At 44.9% G+C, this 23,235-nt stretch overlaps 2 protein-coding genes across 6 annotated transcripts in view; one reads left to right on the plus strand and one right to left on the minus strand.

The window, feature by feature from the left end:
• Positions 1-7,301, minus strand: part of FYB2 (FYN binding protein 2) — a 54,510-nt gene extending 47,209 nt beyond the window's left edge. For 2 of the 5 annotated variants that reach the window (XM_053243663.1, XM_053243662.1), the window contains exon 1: positions 7,101-7,297. In XM_053243663.1, the coding sequence (XP_053099638.1) occupies positions 7,101-7,109 (9 nt within the window). In that variant the 5' untranslated portion in view covers positions 7,110-7,297. Of the gene's footprint in view, positions 1-7,100 lie in introns of all 5 variants that reach the window. The other 3 variants (XR_008305714.1, XR_008305715.1, XM_053243664.1) reach the window with 3 other exon arrangements.
• PRKAA2 (protein kinase AMP-activated catalytic subunit alpha 2) overlaps positions 1-23,235 on the plus strand; it is a 124,593-nt gene that overhangs the window by 84,278 nt on the left and 17,080 nt on the right. The gene's annotated exons all lie outside the window — the stretch shown is intronic.

The raw sequence follows: 23,235 nt of genomic DNA on the forward strand, positions 1-23,235 counted from the left end.
CCTGCATTAAACTGATAGTGGCTGACATGAGGAAAATTACTCAAAACTAGTTCCACTGAAATGAAATTAAGAGTCATTGCTGAATATATTTAAATGGGACAGCTTTGAGTAATTTTCATCATGCTAGCCAGTATCATCTACTTCTGCTGTAAAAGCTATTGTAAATGCTAGTGTCATTATCCAGATGGACCCTATGGGTCTCTACAGTGCAAGACTTAGAATTTTCCCTGTTTTTTGCTCCACCAGCTTACATTAAAGAACCTTCAGCCTCTCTGTGCCAATAATATATTTGTCCATGTCTTTCAACTTCTTTTTTAGAAGCTCTATCCACATACTCTAGTGTCTCCTCATATTCCAAGTCTTCTGTCGTGTTTATCATGACATCTCCACCCTGTCCATTTTGGACCACGCCTCTCATTCATAGTTTCCAAGGCAGCTCTCATACACAGTATTAAGCACAATATGATCATGATGACAATCACAAAAATGGAACATTAAAGTTTGCTTCCTTCTAGGAGTGTGCATAGGACCAGGTGGGGGTGGCTCGAGGGGGTTGGGGTGCCACTTTAAGGGTGGGGAGGGTGTACTTACCCCTCCCCCCGCCAGCACCCGTTTTCCAGAAAAGCCTTCAGGGCAGCAGTGTACCTCCCTGCCGCCCCTTCCCACTCTTCGGCAGGGGGAAATCACTGTAGTCCTAATCAGCATCTGTTTAAATAACTGGCTAGGTTTACTGTTTCTCCCCACACCAAAATCCAGACACACTGTAATTAAAGTATGTTAAAACAATTTTCTTGATCTAATCCTTTCTTATAGTTAAGGAATATCAGGAAACAGATTACAACAGTCTTCACTTCAATCTACCCATCAGTAGATATAGGATTAACATCTATGAAGTTCACCCTATAGCAAGTCAGTTAACACCTGAAATATTAGAGCATAAGTAAGCCTCACTAGCAATCTCAAGATTCGACACTGGAAGTTCAATTCCACAGTTCATTACCTGAAACATAGGACAACTACTTGCTCTCCTGTTTTGAGTATTTCCTGAGGATTCTCAATCTCCTGAGTATTGGCATCTCATGAACCAACTCACTGTGAGCTTATGAATATATAAAGTCAAGCCATTTGTCCAGCTAGGTCAGTATTGTCTACACCTACTGGCAGCAACTCTCTGGGATTTCGGAAGGAATCTGACGATACTGGATACTGAAGCTAGGACCTTCTGCATGCAAAGCATGTGGTCTACTAGAAGCTATAGCTTCTTCACAAGAGGAATGCTTGGATGGCCAGGGGCTATGGTAGTACCCAGGTCTGTGTGCTCACTCTCCTAGAGGCCCCATGATTTTCACCAAGGGAAAAGAGAATCCCTTTTATATTTCTGAAATGGCTTGGCCTAAAGTTATAAAAGTTGGCACAGATGTAGGACAGGTTACACACTACTTATTTTGAAGCAGATCAATCCATCGATTTGTAATGATTTATTGTATTAAAAGAATGCAAAAGGGTCCTATAAGTGGCTTGTTTCATGGCAGAAAAGTTACATAAACTTCTAGAACTGAAGCTTTCCTTTGGACCATCATTCTACCTCCATGTTAAGCATTCTGCCATTGACTTCATAAATAGTGTAAGCATCAACCCCTTTTATATTTCCAGAATGGCTGGGCTTAGTGTTCTGAAATTGGGCACACATGTAGTCCGATGGTAAGATTCTGCATTTTTTTAGCCTACTTCCCAGTAGGCTTATGAGATCACCCGGCATTCTGTGTCTGTGTGTCCCCCCATCAACTTCGCAACACCTGGACCAATATCAGCCAAATCGGGTACAGTTGTAGGGACACATAGGGACGCTTCAATGGCATAGTTTGATGTTATCCACCCCAGTCCAAGATGGTGGATGCATAAACTTTTGAGGTGCAAGTGGGCTAACTTGTGAACTGCTTAACTGATTTGAACCAGATTTGCTACAGCTGTAGGGACACATAGGGATACCCAAATGGTGTCATGTATGATGATGCCATCCACTCCAATTCGAGATGGCAGCCACGTGAACATCTGAAGCACAAGCAGCCTAATTTGTGTACTATCTAACCAATTTAAACCATATTAGGTACAGTTGCAATGAGTGACACAGGGACACCTCAATGGCATAGCCTGTGATTATGTCATCCACTCAAAGTCAAGATGGAGGACACAAACTTTGGAGGCACAAGCGGGCTAATTTGTGGACTGTCTAACCAATATCAAGCAAATTGGGTACAGCTGTAGTGAGTGACACACATGGACACCTCAATGGCAAAGTTTGTGATGTCATCCATGCTGATTCAAGATGGCCAATGCATAAACATTTGAGGCACAAGTGGGCTAACTTGCGAACCACTTAACCAATTTGAACCAAATTTGCTGCAGCTGTAGGGACACCTCAATGGCGTAGTTTGTGATGATGTCATCCACCCCAATCCAAGATGGCGAATGCATGAACATTTGAGGTGCAAGAGATCTAACTTGTGGACCTTGTTTTGAACCAAATTTAGTCCAGTTGTGGAGACAGTGAAAGGAAAGTAGGCTGATTAGTTCTTACTAGAACAACTTGTTTAATATAAATTTTTCCTACTGCAGTAAAGCTTTGAGAAAGAGTTCTTTGCCCATAGAGTACTTCACATCTAGTGAAATTGGAACTAACTGTTACATTTGGGAATTTTATTTATTACACAAATGTTACTATGCTCAAGTTGGTTTGTGATCCAAAAGGTCTTCATGAGAACTATGAAGCAAGGGGTAAGAACATAAGAACAGCCCTCCTGGATCAGGCCCAAAGCCCATCTAGTCCAGCATCCTGTTTCGCACAGTGGCCCACCAGATGCCACTGGAAGCCACAGGCAGGAGTTGAGGGCATGCCCTCTCTCCTGCTGTTACTCCCCTGCAACTGGTACTCAGAGGCATCCTGCCTTGGAGGCTGGAAGTGGTCTTTAGCCCTCCAACTAGTAGCCAATGATAGACCTCTCCTCCATGAAGTTATCCAAACTTCATGGAGTTGTGGTTTGTGTTGTGGTTTTAATTTTTTTCCCTTATGAATGCAGTATGTGTCCAAGTTGGTTGTGTGTTTGAACTGTGGAGGAAGGAATAGTTGTTGTGTTCCAGTTTGTGAATGAGCAAAAAGCTATCCATGGGGGCTTGCATAGTCTTTGTATTTTTATTTTGAGAAATGCACTAGGGCCCAGACCTGTGGGAGAGAGAGAGAGAGAGAGAGAGAGAGAGAGAGAGAGTGTGTGTGTGTGTGTACACAGAGAGATGCTTATCTTGCCGGGGGGTGGGGGGCTACGCTCGTTAGATCCAGAGTCCAAAATTGCCTAGCTGCACCTCTGTGGATGGCACAAGGAATGCCAGCCATGCCGATCAGTGCTCTACAAAGAACGGTGTTACTCTGAAATAGCTTGTCAAATCAGAAAATTAGCTGAAGATAGCTTTGGACAGAACTTCCATTATGCTGAGGAAAGAAAAGGCACTGATTCCCTTAATGAGAACACAGTCTAGCATTGTCCCGAGTTATTGAATTTTGTATAGCTATGTCCAACTTATTAAATACAGAACAGCTTCTCCTGAATAACCCTTTTTAGCCAATTTCATTATTTTTACATTACACAGTGCAATGTAAAGCACCTAGGAGATACTTCAATTGTTCCAATTGTAGTCGAGCAGCCAGCTGTACGATACAACCCACTATGCTTGTGTCTAGTCTAAACTGGTGTATATGCAATTAACATTCCCATGAAGGAAAGATCAACTAAACCCTCTGATCTTCAGCCAAAACACCACACAGAGTTATGACTACAACCAGTGAAAGCCAAGACAAAATAAAACGCCATTGTTTCTACAGTGTGGGCACAATATCAGTGTGCATACTTTAAAATCTGCTCAGATGCACAGCACTGTTTATAGCCATTTATTGCTTTTTTAAACCACGAAGTTTCTCATCAGTGCTGCACACTGAGGTGAACACTAAGAAGAAACCTTTTCCAGTTTGCCATCTCCTGCCACGTAAGATTCCCCCTCCCCTAGAGCTTTGTGATTGCATGCATTAAAGTACAGCTGAAGTTATAGAATTGCACCCTGGAGAGATGTTCCTGTTTTTCAAGGGCACCACAGATGCTATGGACACCCTGCAAGAGAACAATGCATGTGCTGAGATACTTAAGCCCCTTGATGCTGGAAGAATGAAGTGCATGGCTTTCTATGGAAGTATTACTGTAATGATTAACTTATTGCCACTTAGAGCAGGGGCATAATGAGGCTGGAGTGGGCCCAGAGACAAAATTTTAAAATGGGCCCCTTGCTGATACACACACACACTCACTTCACATGTGACTTGCCTCTGGGGGGCCCCTCAAGGCGTGGGGGCCCCCAGGCAGCTGCCTCCCCTTGCCTAATGGTAGTTACACCCCTGATTTAGAGGTTAAGCTCTGTCCCTGCTCTGCCCCTGTTTATGGTCGCACCTCACCTTGATAAGTGCATTTGCTCTCTTTTGTATTCATTCATCCCCCCCGCCCATTAATAATATTTAATCCAACTAAAGTTTTGTTCTCCACTTGCCTGTTTAGTCTTATCTGATTGTCTATGGGCCAACTGAGACAAATACCACCACCACACATGAGGAGGATGGGATTACACTGTGAGCGTGCCCACCCTGACATCATTAAAAGATGCACCAGCACAATCTTGGCACATCCTTTACTCACATGAGAAGGATCATCATGTTTGGTCATTGTTCGTCTGAACTGGCCCAAATTCTTTCTGGAAGGAGGGGAGGTCTCACATAGCTGCCTGACCTACTGAAGCACTGGCCACACAAAATCTGGATTAGTCCATGGGCTTTTAGTACAGAGCCAGCTGTTGAAGGAAAGCATCAATCCACTGCAAATGGATCATCTGGGTATTTCCAAAACATAACCAGAAGCATACAACAACATTAGACTACTCCCCACCCCCCGTGCTTTGATACTGCAGGTGCAAAAAGGCAGGCACTGGGCCATATCATATCATACTATTCCCAGTCATATGATTAGGAGGAGGGGGATGCCCCAAGTGCACACCTATTGTGATGCCTTCTGGAGACATCCTGACATGTCCCTTTATTGTGTGGGAGGGAGTTGTTCATCCTAAGGGCCCCTCTACACATCTGCATTTGGAGTGCAAGTAGAGCAGGGTTTCTCAACGTGTGGGTCCCCAGATGTTATTGGACTTCAACTCCCATAATCCCCAGCCCCAGTGGCCGTGAGTTGGGAATTATGGGAGTTGAAGTCCAATTACATCTGGGGACCCACACATTGAGAAACCCTGAAGCAGAGGGACAATTCAAATGAACAACCCCGCAATGCAACAAAGGGAGAACATCAGGATGCTGTGGTGGACATCACAATGGGTCTGCTCTCAGTGTGATCCCTTCTCAATTGCATGGCTGGCTGGCTGGTGATGGTATCAGCCAAACCAGTTCACCACCAGGGTGAAGTGGGGTGTGTGTTATTATTAGAGCTAGTCAAGAACCAAAAGAGGAAATCAATTATCGGGGGAGGAGGGGTTACATTGTGCTACAGTAAAGTATTGCAAGTCAGCCAACTAGCTGTAGCCACAATTCGTTTGGCAACAATGGGAGAAGAATGCACAAAGAGGAGCTGCTATGGGAATTGCTGGGCTGGCTGACATCCCGACTAAGTTTACTAGAGAGGAAGTCCTCTGCCGAAATTTTTAAAAGTCCTTTAGAGAAACTCCTGAGTAGTGTCATTGAGTAACTTGGTCTGGATGTCAGCCACTCATATTTTAAAGCAGAGAAGCTAAGTCAACGTTACAGCCCCACCCCGCTCTTCCGATTCCACAGTCAAACTGATCACAGCCTAGCCTTCCATTATTTAGATACGGCGGGAAGCTCCGTACAGAGATAAAGATCTCACAGGTGGTCTGAAAGACATAAAGCAGCAAATAGCTAGGGTTGATTGTCCCCAGACGAACGCCCAGGCAAGATTAAGGAGAGAACGTTTCTTCTTCGCAGACAGAAGGCGCACAAGCTATCCTTTCCTCAAATCAGTTTTCCAAAGGCATATGTTTTGGCGCCGGAATTTACTCCAGTTTTGTAAAGAGTTGCTTACACGAAGCGTCCTTGGAGTTCCTCTTTACGGACGTTTGCAAGTGCGCGGAAGAACACGCCCAGGTTATCATTTGTGTAATCAAGGCAGAACGCTAAGCCCAGCAGGCACAACTGGCTGGAACTTCGCCACATGCGTCAGATGCTCGGAGCAGCATTTGACGACACACAACAGGCAGGAAGTCTCTCCACTCGTGCAGGTTTCCCCTGCAAACGCCGCCGCCCACCACAGCTCCTTAAAGAGCAAAGAAAGGTGACTCGAGTCATAGCACAGTCAAATAAGGAGGAAAGACTGAAAGGATTGCCGGGCGGGCGGCCGGGGCCAAGGAAGGAAGGAAGGAAGAAGGCGGCAACACCTCGGACTCTTCAAGCTCCCGAACCCAGGAAAGTCGCAGAATTGCCGCGTTCACGGCTTGTTCAGTGGACTCACTGATTTACATACGCCCACTAGGCTAAGAAGAAACGCCTAGAAGGCACAAAGTTGGGGACAACAACTCTTCCCCGGCTTTCAAGCATATGGGAGCTGTTTGTTCTTACTGAGTAGTGAGGGGAGTCACTCTGGAACTCTTTAAAGCAGGCACTCTTCACGTCTGCTTCACAAATCTAGGGCGGAATCTCAGTATTAAAAAGAAGTGGTCAGGCTTTCCCCTGGCCAGCCCCATCTCGCAACTGTGGTAGATCCAGGTGTTTGTCCCCCTTGGCAGGGGAAAGGGAAACACAAACACACAGCCCCACAAGACCAGCAGCACAACTAGTCTTATTAAAGAAAAAGGAAACTCAGTCTTGAAAGCATGTTTCTCCCTATCTGGTAAATTCCCCCAGAGCTAAACTTGGTTTCCTATTCACTGCAGTGATCCATGAAGAGTTACAAGCCACACGGCAAGGAGCTGTTTGGACAGCAAGCAGAAAATGCCAGTTATTACAAATCCCACAAAAGACAAAAAGAAGCAGCATATCAAATAGTTACCATTGCCATCCGTCCTCCCTTGCTGTCATGCCTCCTTCTGAAATGAATTGGCTTTGCAGCCCATTTTGACTTTGGTGTCAAAGCCAAAGTTTCTTTTTCAGGCTCAGAGTTAACTTCCTCCCTTCCCTGGCAGCTCAATCGCACAGCAGGAGGAGTGGGGTTAAGGTGGAGTATATTCAGAACAATCACACCTGAGCTGGGTAGCTCCTCCCTAACCAAATCCTCAGGGTGTAAGAAGGCAGACTACCTTCACCTGCAAAAAGAGCTTCCTCGTTGTTGCACAAGAAGCAGGCATTTCCATCAAGGAAATATCACCCTTGCAAAACTGTTACATAGGAGTTTCATGGATTACTGCTTTGGATTTTGAGGAGTCAAAAGTGTACAAGCTGAAAAACACAGAATAGATATTCTGCAATATTCTCAGCTCTGTAGCATCAGAAAGCAGTCCTGTTCACTGAGATTCTGTGACTAAATTTATACACATTGCAAATAAAGCAAAGTGTATAGATTTCTGTCATTTGCAGAGGGCATGATCCATCCAAAAGTAATGAGTTTTCACCTCAATGGATGCCAATGAGAAAGTTAAGCATGTTCTAAACTCTGTCCTGATTAAACTGGAGGGATTTAGAAGTGCCTGATCTTGAGTGAATTCAGTTCATTATTCAGCTATTATGTACAACACACAAACACTGAGTCTTGCTCGGTCCCTTGTCCAGGGGCATCACTGGGGGAGCGGGACCATGTTTGCCCTCTCCTCTGGCAGCTCCTTGGAGTGAGGGAGACAATGAAGAAAATAGGGAGGGGTGGCCTGAGAGGCCCTCAGAAGCGCAGGGCGGGGGGGGGCAGAGTTCTTTGAACCCATCTGCTCAATTATAGCTGCACCCCTGCCTCTGCCCTGTCCAGCCTCTAAGATATGACCAGAAATTGCTCATGTGTTGCTCATTAAAAGCTTTATGCAGTTATGAGAGTTAGAAAGTAAAAAAAAAGTAAATATCCATAGTGGCAGGTTTTTGTCTCTTTTTTTCTCTTAAATGGAAGCAGAAATCCTTTGGATTCTAAATTATGTGCCAGATAGTGCCTGGGATATAGAACTCCTCCCAGCTCAGAAAAAAGGCTTATCCTGAGCTCAATTTTAAGTCAAATTGGACTCCTTGTGGCCCATATATAATCAGGAGCATGACATGGTCTGATCCTCCTGGTCCAACCCCTCTCCCTCAGACAGCCTCCAAAATGCTATCCATCCCACCCATCCAGTGATGTAGTTGCAAATTCAGAAGTGCTGGCGCTCTCCATAACAACCCCTATGGCCGCCCAACCCAACAGCCAGAGAAGCCGAGAAGTACTGACGATCTGTCCCTGCGCATCCCTCCTCCACTAAACCCCTGCACCCTCCAGCTCCTCATTTGCCTTCAACTCCTCTCCAACCCCTGATTCTTCTTGCTTGCTGCTGCTGCAGCAGAGGGAGAGAGTTCTCTTCTAGAGTGCTTTACCCTCCCCTCCCATGTCCAGTGCCTAGCAGACTTACGGTTGCAAGTCAAGTGTCAGACGTGCTGGGAAAGGTAGTTTTTTCAGTATTGCTGAAATTGCATAACAGTTTGCCGCGACGGGTGCATGCATGGCGCCAGCTTCTACTACTTGCAAACCTGCAGACAACGACGGGGTCAAGGGTGGCAGGGAGGAACTCTGCCGCCCCAAAAACGTTTTAGCAAAGTCCAGCACCGGAGGGGGAAGAGCGGCAGGGGCAGGTAAGTACTACCCCCTTCCCTTAAAGCCACACTCCCCCCCGCTGGACTGGCCGAATTCCGGACTGGTCCGGAGGCTTCTTGCATGGTCCTGGACCAGTCCGTGCACACCCCTACTTGGTTGGGCAAGGTGATTGAGAGGGTGGTGGCCGACCAGCTCCAGGCAGTCTTGGAGGAAACTGATTATCTAGACCCATTTCAAACTGGTTTTAGAGCTGGCTGTGGGGTTGAGATAGCCTTGGTCGGCTTGATAGATGACCTTTACTGGGGAATCGACAGAGGGAGTGTGACTCTTCTGGTTCTTCTGGATCTCTCAGTGGCGTTCTATACCATCGACCATGGTATCCTTCTGGATCGCCTGGGGAAGTTGGGGATAGGGGGCCCTGCTTTGCAGTGGTTCCGTTCCTATCTCTCGGGTAGATTCCAGATGGTGGAGCTTGGTGACAGTTTCTCCTCAAAACAGGAGCTGTAATATGGAGTCCCTCAGGGCTCCATTCTGTCACCAATGCTTTTTGACATCTACATGAAACCGCTGCGTGAGGTCATCAGGAGATTTGGTGCTGGGTGTTATCAGTATGCTGATGACACCCAAATCTACTTCTCCTTTTCATCTTCAGGAAATGGCACTCATTCTCTAAATGCCTCTACAGGCAGTAATGGGCTGGATGAGGGAGAACAAATTGAAGCTGAATCCAAGCAAGACGGAGGTGCTCATTGTGGGGGCTCAAAATCTGAGGGGTGAGTTAGATCTTCCTGTGCTGGATGGGGTTCACCCCCCACCCCCGAAGGAGCAGGTGCACAGCTTGGAAGTACTCCTGGACCCAGGCCTCACCCTGGTATCTCAGGTGGAGGCCATGGCCAGGAGTGCTTTCTATCAGCTTTGGCTGATTTGACAGCTGTGCCCATTCCTTGAAGAGGATGACCTCAAAACAGTGGTGCATCAGCTGGTAACCTCCCGGCTTGACTATTGCAATGGACTCTATGTGGGGCTGCCTTTGTACGTAGTCTGAAAACTTCATTTAGTTCAGAATGTGGCAGCCAGATTGGTCTCTGGGTCAACCCAGAGAGACCATATTATGCCTGTCTTGAAACAATTACACTGGCTGCCGATATGTTTCCGGGCAAAATACAAAGTGCTGGTTATTACCTTTAAAGCCCTGAACGGCTTGAGTCTGAGATATCTTAGAGAGCGCCTTCTTTTACATGATCCCCACTGCACGTTAAGGTCATCTGAGGAGGTCCGTCTCCAGTTGCCACCGGTTCGTTTGGTGGCGACTCAGAGGCGGGCCTTCTCTGTGGCTACTCCCAGGCTGTGGAATGCACTCCCGACAGAAATTCGTAATCTTAATTCCTTATTGACCTTCAAGAGAGCCCTAAAAACCCATCTGTTTGGCCTGGCCTTTCAAGGTTTTTATTTAGTTTTAATTATTTTAATGCCAACCTGATTTTCAGGGTTTTAATTGTTATGCTAGTTTAATTGTTTTTTAAGATGTTTTTTAATTTTTGTTAATATTTATATCTCTGTTTTAATTGTTATTGATTTTAATGGTTTCTGGTTTTAATTGTAAACCGCCCTGAGCCTTTTCAGAAGGGCGGTATAAAAATTGAATAAATAAATAAAATAATAATAAAGCAGGCCTGTTCAGCTTAGGCCTCCCAGACGTTTTTGGACAACAACTCCCATAATCCCCAACCACAGTGGCCAATAGCCAGGGATTATGGGAATTGTAGGCCAACATCTGCAGGAGGTCCAAAGTTGAGCAGCCCTGCCTAAAGCCTCACCCCGCATAGCTCACGCTTAACAGCAAATGAATGCACAAAGAGATTTCCCACCACCACCACCCCGTCCCCCACCAATCCAATCATGGACAGAATCTCTACAAGCTCACAGCATTTCTCTCTGTAGAGTGAGGCTTTTGAGAATGCCAGCATCAGGGTGTGGGTGCTTATGGGCATTCTCTTGGGATACTCTACGTGACAACAGCATCTCCTTTTTATAGTATTTGAAGAGGGCTACCTATTATGAGGAGGTTCCAACTGCCAGACCTGGACTCTGTACTATTCTGAAAGGGGGGTTAGCAGACCAGGTCCAAGCAGTTGTGCTCTAACTGCTTCCAGGACTTTGGAACATGCTTCCTAATGAAATTAGAGCCTTCCCTTCTCTGGATGTTTTTAAGAACGACCTGAAGACATACCTGTTTAGTCAGGCTTTTAGTTTATAGTTTTAAAGTTTTAAGCTTTAAGCTTTACTTTTAAGCAGAGGCACTCTGACCCCTGGACTCTGGGGCCAAAGTCTAGGGCCTCCACAGCCCCTGCCCCCCCCCCCAAATCATCTTTAGTCTGTCCCGGGTGGTTTGGTCACCCAGCAGAGCATAATTATGCTTAATTTGCAGGGAACAGAGGGGCCTCCAAAGGCCTTTAGGTCCAGGCTCCAAAATGCCTAGGTGCTTCTCCAAGGTTACAGGCAGGAGTCTCTCTCAGCCCTATCTGGAGATGCCAAGGAGGGAAACTGGGACCTTCTGCATGCAAGCCTGCAAATGCTCTCCCCAGAGCAGCCTCATCATCTTATAGCGCTCACATGTAGCCTTCCATCCAAATGCAAACCAGGTCAGACCCTGCTTAGTCGTACTCGCTACCACATGCCCAGCTCTTGTGTGAAGCCAGTCACTGAAAGGACTAGGCAGTTTGGGCCACATTACCACAGACTTTGTTTGGAGTGGGACATTTTCTGTGAAGATTCCCAGTACCTGTGGTGCGAGTCCCTACACACCTGACAAGCTATATGCTGACAACAGCCACATGGTGCAATTTCAAGCAGCCTGAATGAGGCCCCAAAGTGTAAACCCACCCCCAATATTTCATCCCTGACCCTTGTAAACCCACCCCCAATATTCCATCCCTGACCCTTGATGCAAGACTGTCTTTTAAAATGCCATTCCCTTTCTCTGTACCAGCAGTAAGGCTGAAGCGGGACAACTATCATCTTTCATCATATAAGCAGGGCTTTCTGTTATAAACCTCACTGTACAGCTAGCTCTTCTAAAGCATAAATACAGAGGAAGATATGGAAACAGACATTCCCCAGAGCAAAAGAGCTTTGCTTTTATTGCCAGGTAGCCGAGATCAGTATTTCTCCCCAAATCGTATTTCAAATGTTGTGCTGTGGCTAGAGTATGTGTAGATGTGAGAGACCCAGATTCTAGTTTCCGTAAAGCTCATAACAACAACAGCAAATATACCACTTTTCAACAAAAGTTTCCAAAGCAATTTTCATAGAGAAATAATAAATAAATTAGATGGCTCCCTGTCCTCAAAGGGCTCACAATCTAAAAAGAAATGTAGGATAGACACCAGCAACAGTCACTGGAGGTTCTGTGCTGGAGGTGGATAGGGCCAGTTACTCTCGCCCTGCTAAATAAAGAGTATCACCACATTAAAAAGGTGCCTCTTTGCCCAGTTAGCAGAGGCAAAGAGCCTGCCATCTACTGAGTCAGACCATTAGTCCATCTAGATCAGTTTTGTCTATATCTGCAAGCAGGAATTTTTCTCAGCCCTACCTGGAGATGCCAGGGGTTTAACCTGGATGCTAAACACTGCTTTCACTGAATGGCTTTGGGCTTTCTCTCCAACTAAGATAGTTTACTGGTTATTATTATAAGGATAAATTAATTAAGAATGGCATAGTCCTTTGTGCACTGGCCAATGCTTTTGAAATAATGCGTGACACAAGGGAAATTACTCACAGTAGACCAATTGAAATAAAAAAGGACAAGTTAAGCAATGAGACTACTTTCGGTAATTTTCCTTGCCAATGCTATTAAGCTAATGCTATTAAGCATCTCACCTCAGCTATTCAGCAAACTCTTTTTCAGAACTCAGTGGACCTTTAACTTTCTTCCGTTTTTCACAACAGAACTTATCAATAACCAATAGTCTGCAAATTCCGCATTTCTGAGAACTGATTTTCACAGACACTTGGCAGATTCCCACTCCTGATAGGGAAAGATGGGCAGAATAATGTGGTTCTGTTCTACAATAACTTGAGCCACACAGATTCTTCGTATCAGCAGTGCCCAGATTTAAAATAATGAAACCCAGCAATGTAATTCTGTTTTATATTGAGAAATCACCTGCCATTTCATCCCGTGACTTGGGAGATTTGTATGACTACAGTGGCTCAAATGCCACTGCTAACTTGACAAAGAGGCACTTTTTAACATGGTGATTCTCTTTATTTGGCAGGGGGAGAGTAACTAGCCTTCTCCACCCCCAGCACAGTACCTCCAGTGACTATTGCTGGTGTCTATCTCATGTTTCTTTTTAGATTGTGATCCCTTTGGGGACAGGGAGGCATCTTATTTATTTTTTATTTTTCTGTGTAAACTACCCTGAGCCATTTTTGGAAGGGTGGTATAGAAATCGAATGAATGAATGAATCTAGCTTTGAAATCTGAATTACTAGACCAAAACAATGAAGGCAAGTCAGATCTTTGTTACAGGGAAGATAATCTTGCTGCTGGATTTTTAAAAAAGTCCGTATTGCTCCATTTGAGCAGTAAGAGCACCATCAAATCATACTTTTAAAGGTGTGGTGGCTTTCTGTAACCTGCAAGCAAACCAGATAAGGGAATGTCAATTCAAGTCAAATTTTATTTGCTAAAAGATATTGGTCATTAAAAACTCAAGGAGGGATAGAGTCAAAGTACACACGATTCAAAGGATGGCTTACTGTTTGAAATTGCATGGTATTACACTTTATTGCTCATTAGCCCCAGCACCACATTTTGAGGTCATTCTCACAATCAAAAACTGTGCTCTACCCAGGTTTGGGAGCTGTGTGTGGTCCCAATTTTTGGTTGTATTTTGATTTTCCTCTTACAATGTAAGAGAAAAACCTGGTTAGAAGGGTTTGTGTGGAAGTATGGTAGGAGAAAAACCTGGGCAGCTTTTCCTCCTACCTTGCTTCCACAAATCAAAAAATTGGGAACACACACAGCCCCCAAACCTGGGAAGAACAGTGAGGCTGTTCTCACATGCAACCTAGCCCAGGCTAGGGATGGCCAGCCTGGGTTAGGTTGCACGTGAGAACCTCCAGGATTGGGGCCCAATCCTGGCTGGGCAGAGCTGCCTAGCCCAGCTTTTTAGCTCAGCCCTGGCTCCGGAATTGTGTGTTTGCTTGGGCTGTATTCAGCCCGAGCAGACACAGAGATGGACACCTAGAGCACCCATCTCCTGGGGGAATCCCCCAGTGCACTACCTATGTGGTGCATTTTGGGATATCCCCAGGCCATGATGCATGGTCCTGGCCTCCAGAGTTCTGCGCTGCGTGGTGCAGCATGGATCACCTGGGAGTGTGGTCTACGGTTGCTCATCTGGGGGGAAGGTGAGTTGGCCCAGCCTTTACCCCTACCCACCCTCCTGCCCACGCAGTTGTGTGACTAGCCCCAGTTTTTGATTGTTTGAATGACCTCTTTGTGAAACATCGTGATGCATAATTCTCAGGTCCTCTGGGGTAAACACAGCAGATGTGTTAAATATTTATTCCCATCATACAATTGTTTCTCATTCAGAAGGAATACATTGATTAGGAAATGAACAATCATGTTGTATCAACTTCAAAATATGTCAAGCTGACCCAAACTGCAGCTGCATTTTGAATCAGCTTGGCTTCTGTGTATATGCAGTTCCCGACTCACTTGCCAAGTCCTTTCTATATCATTCAGGGAACAGCATATTCTTACAGAAAGGGAATCGACCCAGGAAAGTGGCACTCATTGGTTGAGATCCAAAGAGCCCCTTAGACCTAGGGGCCTGGGCATGCCTACATGGGAACGTTGACCGGTATTCTTTAACCAGGCCCCTGTACCATACCACAAGCTGCTTTTGAAAGTCCCTTTGGTTTCACAGTGAGTTTACTGGAATGCTCTCCCAGTAAACATTCACTCTGTGACAACTGCGGCTGCTTTTAAAAAACAGCTACAGACTTAAAAAAAGAATTACTCAGGCTTTTACTTCCTAGAGGCTCCAGGTTTCTCAGCTTCCTTGTGTTTGTTTCTAATTGTTTCTTGGTGTTTTATGGTTTAAATGTTTGATTGATTTTCAGGTTTTCAGTGTAACTTTTGTGGGATTTTATTGTATTTTGACTTTTGTAACTCACCTTGAGATGTGTTATGAAAGGCAGTATAAAATCTGAACAATAAAAAAAAAATAGAGGCTATTCTCACGATGGGAGAAAACTGGAGCCCAGCCCAGTTTTCTCCCATCGTGAGAACCACTGGACTCGCAGGTGAGCCCGGTGGTTCTCTGGCAACTAGCCCATCAAGGAAACCCTCCCCTGAAACGGGGTTAGTGGAGTGAGTGCTCCACTAACCCCATTTTCCTGATTGTGAGTCACCACAGCGTGGCTCCACACTGTGGCGACTCACAAGGAGATGAGGCTAAAACAAGCCTCCCGGCGTTGGGGCTCTCCCCAGGATGCCCCGCGGACCCAGGGGCATACTGGGACGTCCAGGGGCCAGGTAGCCCCTGATCCCTGTATCCCCTACTGGCTCCATGACAGAGCCAGTAGTCTTGTGGGTGGCCAATCCATCTGCCCGGCAATGAGCGGCTGCTTGTCTGCTGGGAGAGCGGGCTAAGCCCACTCTCCCCACAGAACCCTCCCAGGCTCTGCCCACGGATTGTGAGTAGAGCCTCATACTGTGCAACATGCTGCTGTTCAAGCAAGCCTGAAGTCGTCTTGGGCATGTGGAGCTAGTTCTTTGGCTCTCAGCCATTGAAATTAGTGGGTGTGAGGAAGAAACATCAGCGAATACAACAAATACATCACTGAGCAACTCCATCATGTCAGATTGCAGTATCCTGCTTCCATATCTGTGACTGTCTCTGCTACCCCTATTTTATGCACCCTGGTTGCAAGTCAGAGCAATAACAACACTCCTGTGCATACAAAATGTTTCTGCATAACACAGGTTTCTCCATTTTCTATTAATAAGAATGCACCATGTATGGTTGTTGTTATTATTATTATTACAGAATAATTTATATACTTCTTTGAAAGAAAAAACAGTTTACAAAACAATTTACATAACACAAGGAAAGAAAGATGTTTCCCTGCCCCAAACAGGTTCATGGGCTAAAAATAAACATAAGGTTGATACAAGTAACAACAGCCGCTAGGAGGTGCACTATGCTGAACTGAATAGGGACAGTTGCTCTCCCTCTGAGAAATATGACAGCCATCATGCACTTTCAGAGGTGGCTCTTTGCCCAGTTAGCAAATACACACACACACACACACACACACACACCGCTTTTAGGAGCCCCTTTGAAGTAAATGCAGGGGCTCTGGGACGCATAGGACGTTTGTGTGTACATTACATTGGAGTTGCCATAGATGCTCCAAATTTAGTGGCTACTGTATGTACAGTTTAATGGGTACTGTGTATACTTGTACTATATCCCATACTATGGAAATTGGATACAAACCTGAAATGAATCTTTATTACAGTCAGCAACCAGCAATTAAAGTCAAAATCAAAACAACAGAGCTGGGTGGGTGGTGGTGGGAGGGACCCATCATAACATACATACAGGCATCTCAGTCATTAGCCAACAAACTCTCATCTCAATTTACATGGTTTTTGTCCCCTCCAAGTGCACACAGTGCATATATGCTGTCGAGAGCTATAACTGGTCTAGCTGAAGGCCAGTCATGCCTGCTAACTGGGCAAAGAGGCAACTTTCAAAGTGGTTATTCTCTTACATTCAATAGGAGGAGAGCAACTGTCCCTATCCAACCCCAGCACAGCATCTCACCAATGGTTGTTGTTGGAGTCTACCTTGTGCTTCTATCTTAGACTATGTAAGACCTTTGGGGACAGGGAACCATCTTCTTGTTATGTTTTCTATGAAAATCACTTAGAGTACTTTTTTTTTGTTTGAGTTGTCATGAAACTGATTGTCAGGAAATTTAGGATTGACAAAAGGAAATACTTTTTCACACAGCACATAATTAATCTATGGAATTCTTTGCCACCAGACGTGGTGATGAGGGCCACCAGTTTCAATGGCTTTAAAAGGGGTTCGCAGAATTTCATGGAGTACAGGCTACTAGACTTGATGACTATAGGCTACCTCCAGGTTCAGAGGCAGGATTCTTCTGAATATTAGTTACAGAAGGGCAACAACAGGAGAGGGGGCATGTCTCCATCTCTTGCCTGTGGGCTTCCTGGAGGCATCTGCTGGGCAATTGTGGAAAAAACCGTATGCTGGACTAGACAGTCCTTGGAACTGACCCAGCAGGGTTGTTCTTATGTCCTGCTCTTTGATCCGTGGGGCTCTGTTCAGTATGTCAGCCACTGTATAAGGGGTATACTATATAGAAAGTATAATGCACAACATGTGCAACCACCTTTAATATGCTTGGGATCATGATCTGTGAGGGTTTTTACACACATGGTTTACAATGCTTTTATACCTTTTCCCTTTTATGTTAATGTTTGGCTGTTGCTTGTGCACAGAAGAAAGACATTTGTAATGTAATTGGAGATTCTGGCCAGTGTAAGTTTTACTCTCACATTAAAAAGTAGATTTACTCAGGAGCCACTTTGTGTTTTGCGTGTGAAAATGCTGCTGGAGCCTGATCCTATGCATGTTTACATGGAAGAAAGTCCCAGTGAGTTTAGTATGACTTGCCCCCAAAGAGCACACAGTCTACCATGTCTCCAATAGATGATGTTTGCAGCTTAACTTGCTTTCCATAAAGCACCTGTAACCTCACTGCAAAGGCTTCATGTGGCCCTTATGATGATCGGACTGCTGTTTCATGCAAAGGGGTTTCCCTGAGATGGTCCACCAGAGGGCGAGCTAAGCCAGTTTTATCTGCATCAGGCTCCAGTGATGTATTTTCCCAGCTTTTGGGGAGAAAAAAAAATGTTTGCAGCATTTATTGATCCTTGAGTTAAACACAGAGAAAAGGTGGATAATGGCACCTTTTACTGAACCAACTTATAAATTATTTGCTAGGCCAATAAAATTTATTGCACATCTATTATTTTTCCCCGCAGCAATTTTTAAAGAGAGTTCTATCCAAACAGGACAATGAAAAATCCGAATGGAAAAGAGCTTTTGGGGCTGCCAGTTGCTTCAGCTTCCCCCTGTGCCTGACCCAATGCCTTTAATATATTTTTATCTATGGTAAATCCATTTTCCATGTTGGCCAGGACAATCCCAATTGACTCCCACAACCTATCAAATGAGAATCCCCAAAAGCCAGAATCTGGTTCCTGAATGGGTCTTTGCAGGACTGATTGCTAGAGAGACAGAGGGAATTAAGCAAATGAATCTCCTACTGAGTCAGAGCCTTGCTCCATCCAGCCCAGTATTATCTACTCTGGCTAGCAGCCACTCTCAGACAGTGGGTTTTCTGAGTCCTGCTATCTAAGTTCCTGTAACTGGAGATGCACAGCACAGCACTGAATATGGGATTGTCTGTATTTAAAGCATGTGCCTTATCACTGAGCAACAAGGGAGAGTTGGAGAGGGGAGCTTGAATATGTTTCCATGATTCCAATACTAGAAAACACTGTCTTGGCCAGAAATATGTATGCACAGTATAAATACCACTGTAGACTGTGCAGCACGCAACAATGGAGAGACACAGAACAGATCTGGCACTGCACGTATTGCTCTCACTCAGCACAGGCTGGTGACCCTGCTGCTGCTCTCATGAAGAAGATAGCAGCGTGTTGATAGAGCTTCTTCTTGTCCACAGGCGCCCCCATGAGCAGCACAGTAAGATGCACAAGAAGTTGCCTTATACTGAGTTGGACCACTGGTCCATCTAGCTCAGTATTGTCATCTCTGACTGGCAATGGCTGAGGCTCTCCAGGGTTTCCGACAGGGGTCTTTCTCAGCCCTACTTGGAGATGCCTGGGATTGAACCTGGGACCTCCTGTGTGCAAAGCAAAAAGGCTCTACCATTGAACTACAGCCCATTACCCAAATCTGTCTTATACTGGCTGACATACTGCACAGCCTAGTCAAATTGTGTTTGCACAATCTGCGTAAGTTGTGCCAGTTGCACAAACTGTGTTACAGAGGAGGAAGCCCCTTATTTCCAATAGGGCTGCTATTGCGCAACTTATGCAAAGTGCACATGTTGGTGCACTTGTACGTTTGTGCAACTTATATGTTTGTGCAGCTTATGCAAAGTGAGCAACTGGGACATTAGCAGGCCAATATACTCTTGCCCAGTGTGCCAGCCACTGAGTCAGACCATTGGCTCATCAAGCTCAGTTGCTATAAGGCCGCTTCCTGTGTACCCATCTAACCCTGCTGCTCATCATCCTTTACTTGAAACATCTTTCCAAATAACATCCGGATCTCTTCTTGGGATATGAAGGCTTTGTACCAATGAACAGGGTTTTCATAAGCAACAGAAGACTGCTAAACTTGGGCTAAAGGTCAATTGCGGTTGCATGTCAGAGCAGAGGGATGTCAGCCATAGCCATTTAGATAGGAGGGCTCATTGTTGACCTTAGTGGACTATGGGACAAGCACTCCAGCAGAATGAGCAGAATGAGGTGACATAGAGAGAGCCCCAGGCAAAACCAGATAATTGCACAGAGTTATTAAAATAATACCCACTTATAAAATACTTTATTTATTTCATAAAATGGAATAATTAGATATCTCTGCCCCCACCCCCGTCCCCCACCCACGGGTGTTAGCTAGGGAATGCGCCTGGAAACAACCTTTCCAACAAGGGCAAGTTTTTCACCACTACCTAGCAGTTACTGGTACTACTGGATAGGTGACCACAGAGCCCTGTTTTTGAGGAGAAGAAAGCTGGTCTTGTGGTAGCAAGCATGACTTGTCCCCTTGGCTAAGGAGGTTCTGCCCTTGTTGCATATGAAAGGGAGACTAGAAGTGTGAGATTGTAAGATATTCCCCCCAGGGGATGGAGCTGCTCTGGGAAGAGCAGAAGGTTTCAAGTTCCCTCCCTGGCTTCTCCAAGATAAAGCTGAAAGAGATTCCTGCCTGCAACCTTGGAGAAGCCGCTGCCAGTCTGTGAAGACAATACTGAGCTAGATAGACCAATGGTCTAACTCAGTATATGGCAGCTTCCTATGTACCTGCCAGGCAAGATCTTTGGAACGGTTCTGCTATGCATGCTGATGTTGGTGAAGGCCCAGTTGTGTGTAGGAAAGGGCCTTCTTAGTTGCTGCCCCAGCATGTGGAGCTTCCACACTGTAGAGGTATGCTCTCTTGCCTCCCTCACAGTCTTTCATAGGTAAGTGAAGGCTGCTCTCTTTACGCAAGCCTTTGCATCATGAGAGAATCATGGTGATCCTTCTTGGTGTTCTTACCCTATTCTTGCACTTTTGTTTTCAGCCTTGTTTTATTGCTGTTTTGATTGGCTGACATTCTAACATAGGACCATCCCCGGTCCTCTGAAAAAAATATTGGTGGCTCTGAAAAATTTAACTAACTTACCTCCACTGTGGCTTAGCAGGGCAACAGATTCTGAAGACCTCCCTTTCCTCAGGAAGGACTCCATGCCATCCAAAAGTATGTCCCTGAGGGTGTGTCACCTTGAATTCATACCAGTGCGGTGTTAGCCTGGAACTCTTCAGAAGCACGAGCGCTACACCAGTGCCTCTCTGTTGTACCAGTGCTCCATTAGTCAGGATGTCAGCCACTGTTTCTCTTCTGTTTCCTAATTTATATGTTATAATTGTTGGAAGTTGCCTTGGGGTCTGTGATGAAAGACAGTCTAAAAATTAACCAGTAAACAAACAGATAGTCAAAACCCTAAAAGTATTTATTTGTAATTGAATTAGGAACTTTTGATAAATAGGTAGATAGATTAAACCCTACAAGTATTTATTTATATAATTGAAATGGGAAAACAGACTCTAATGCAGTTCTGTGTGATCATTGAAGAGAAGAGAGAAATTATGTGCCTTGAGCAAACATCAAGAAAGGCAAGATACTATTCACACAAGAGCCGTCCAAAAGGTACTCAGCTGGAACTGAGAACAGCAAGGAATGTCTGTGACCAAATTTGTTTACACTGAAATCTCACCTGGTTTTGTTTTCCTACCAGAGGACTTTATAAGTTCTCTAATTACATGCTGTAGTGTAGAACACTCAACAGGCATGGAATAAAAAATATCCATGCATTCTACAAGCCATCTGGGGCGATTCATCAATGTCAAAGAAGGTCCACTTATTCCATTGGTGAAGCAGCTATCTATAGGATATGCCAGAATGGATGAGCACTACTCTTTGATGTATCCTGTTGCATCACATCTACTCTGCGATGTATCCTGTTGCAGTGCTATTGAGGGGCGTTAGATACTGTAGATAGATAGATAGATAGGTAGATAGATATCCCAGTCCTGAACCTTAATTGAAATAAAGAATTAAACTTCTCCTGTGCTCAGAGAATGCTATAAAGTCACAGCATCCTTTCATAGAGTAGTCTCCCAAAATTGGGTGGTATGGAGCAATGGACTAATGCATTCATATGCATACTGTTTTTTAAACTTCTGTTATTCATGGTTTTGAAAGAACGAAAGAAGAGCCGGGTCTGTGAGAAAATAGGTTATGGACTCAAGTAGTGTAGCGATCAGCCTACACTCCCCCTAAAGAGTTAACAGAAAATGAGCCCTGTCTTGACTGACAGGCTGGTGAACTCCAGGGCTCAGCCAATCAACACAACAGGTAGGTGGGACCTAGAGAGCTGTTGCCAGGAAGAAGGGAGTTCTTTGTTGGAAGAAGCTAGGCTGGAGGTGCACAGGAGGACATGTGGCCACGGAGGTTCGCTGCAGGAGAATAACTCTGCAGAGCCTTGAAAGATAGGAGGGCAAGAAGCCTGACTTCTCATCAGGAGTTTGTTGAGTTCACGGAAAAGGGAAGTTTAGTCTAGGGGAAAGTTTGTTTAGTCAGACTTTGGTCTGACTAAATTTGTTTAGTCAGACCTATACCATTAGGGATGGTATATTTCTTTGGTGTGTGTGTTTTTGCATATTCCTGATACTGTTCTGTTATTAAAACAACACAATTAAAATAAGAAATTAAACATAATTAAAATAAGAAACACTAGCCTACACACATCTTACCTAGGGCATTGCAAAAGACTCTATAAACATTTAAGGCAACCTATTTTTGTAACCCTGCTAAGTATTCTTAACTGTATTTAAAGCTAAGAAAGCCTCAGATGGAAGCAGTCTGTAGTAATTGAATAAAACGGTTTTTTAGTTCTTTTCTTTTTACAAGCCTCTCTGAGTTGGTTTTTAACTCAGGATGGAGCGGGAAGGCAAGGGGGTCTTTTCTGGTGCAAATACATCCTCAAACGGTCAGAAGCTATCTGTTTCTCACCATGTGCAGGCTTGCACATGGAAGATTTTTGTACTTGTCAAAGAGCAAAATTAAGAGAGTTTCCTCTAGGATTATCCCACCCAGAGAGGGATAATCCTAGTTTCCTCTAGGATTATCCCACCCAAGCCCAGAGAGTTTCTGTAGACAAAATGGGTGGTGGTGGCAGTATTTAAAACCTACTGGGAATATAGAATAGTTTTAGGAAAAGCCTAGCCAGGCAGCTCTGCAGGGATGATTCAGCATTTCTTTCCCTCACATGGGCTTGCTATGAGATAGCAATAGCAATAGCAATAGCACTTACATTTATATACTGCTCTATAGCCAGAGCTCTCTAAGCGGTTTACAATGATTTAGCATATTGCCCCCAACATTCTGGGTACTCATTTTACCGACCTCAGAAGGATGGAAGGATGAGTCAGCCTTGAGCCCCTGGTCAGGATTGAACTTGTAACCTTCTGGTTACAGGGCGGCAGTTTTACCACTGCGCAACCAGGGGCTTTAATCCGCTACAGGTAGCTTTTGGAGTCTAAGTGGAGTCTAATCTGTCTGTCCAAAAGATCCCCCTCAAATGCATTAAGAATATGTGTTCTTTTTCTAAGTTCAGTGGCTGAAATACTATGCCAGTGTATGCGGGCCACTTGAGCACCCCCATGCTCCTACATGTGTGTAAACAGCTGCAAAGTGGCTGCTCTGCAGGGCAGTAGTGCTCAGCAGTAAGGGCTCTATGCTTGCAGTTGCATATTGCCCATTGGAAATTGGCAACTGCATGCACAGAGCCCTTACTACTGAAAACCATTGCCCTTTGCAGGTATTTACACACGTTTAGGTGCATGGATGATGCTTAAGTCGCCCTTTGCACAGTATGTCACCCACAAACACATACTGGCCTTTTATTATCTTTGCCATATTTATTATTAATTTACTTATTAGCATATTAACATACTAGCCCATCTCAGTGGCATCAAGACAGGGAATTGCCTACAGCTTCCTGAATTAGTAAACCAAGT

This window comes from Hemicordylus capensis, chromosome 4 (assembly GCF_027244095.1).
Source record: "Hemicordylus capensis ecotype Gifberg chromosome 4, rHemCap1.1.pri, whole genome shotgun sequence".
NCBI classification, from domain to species: Eukaryota; Metazoa; Chordata; class Lepidosauria; order Squamata; family Cordylidae; genus Hemicordylus; species Hemicordylus capensis.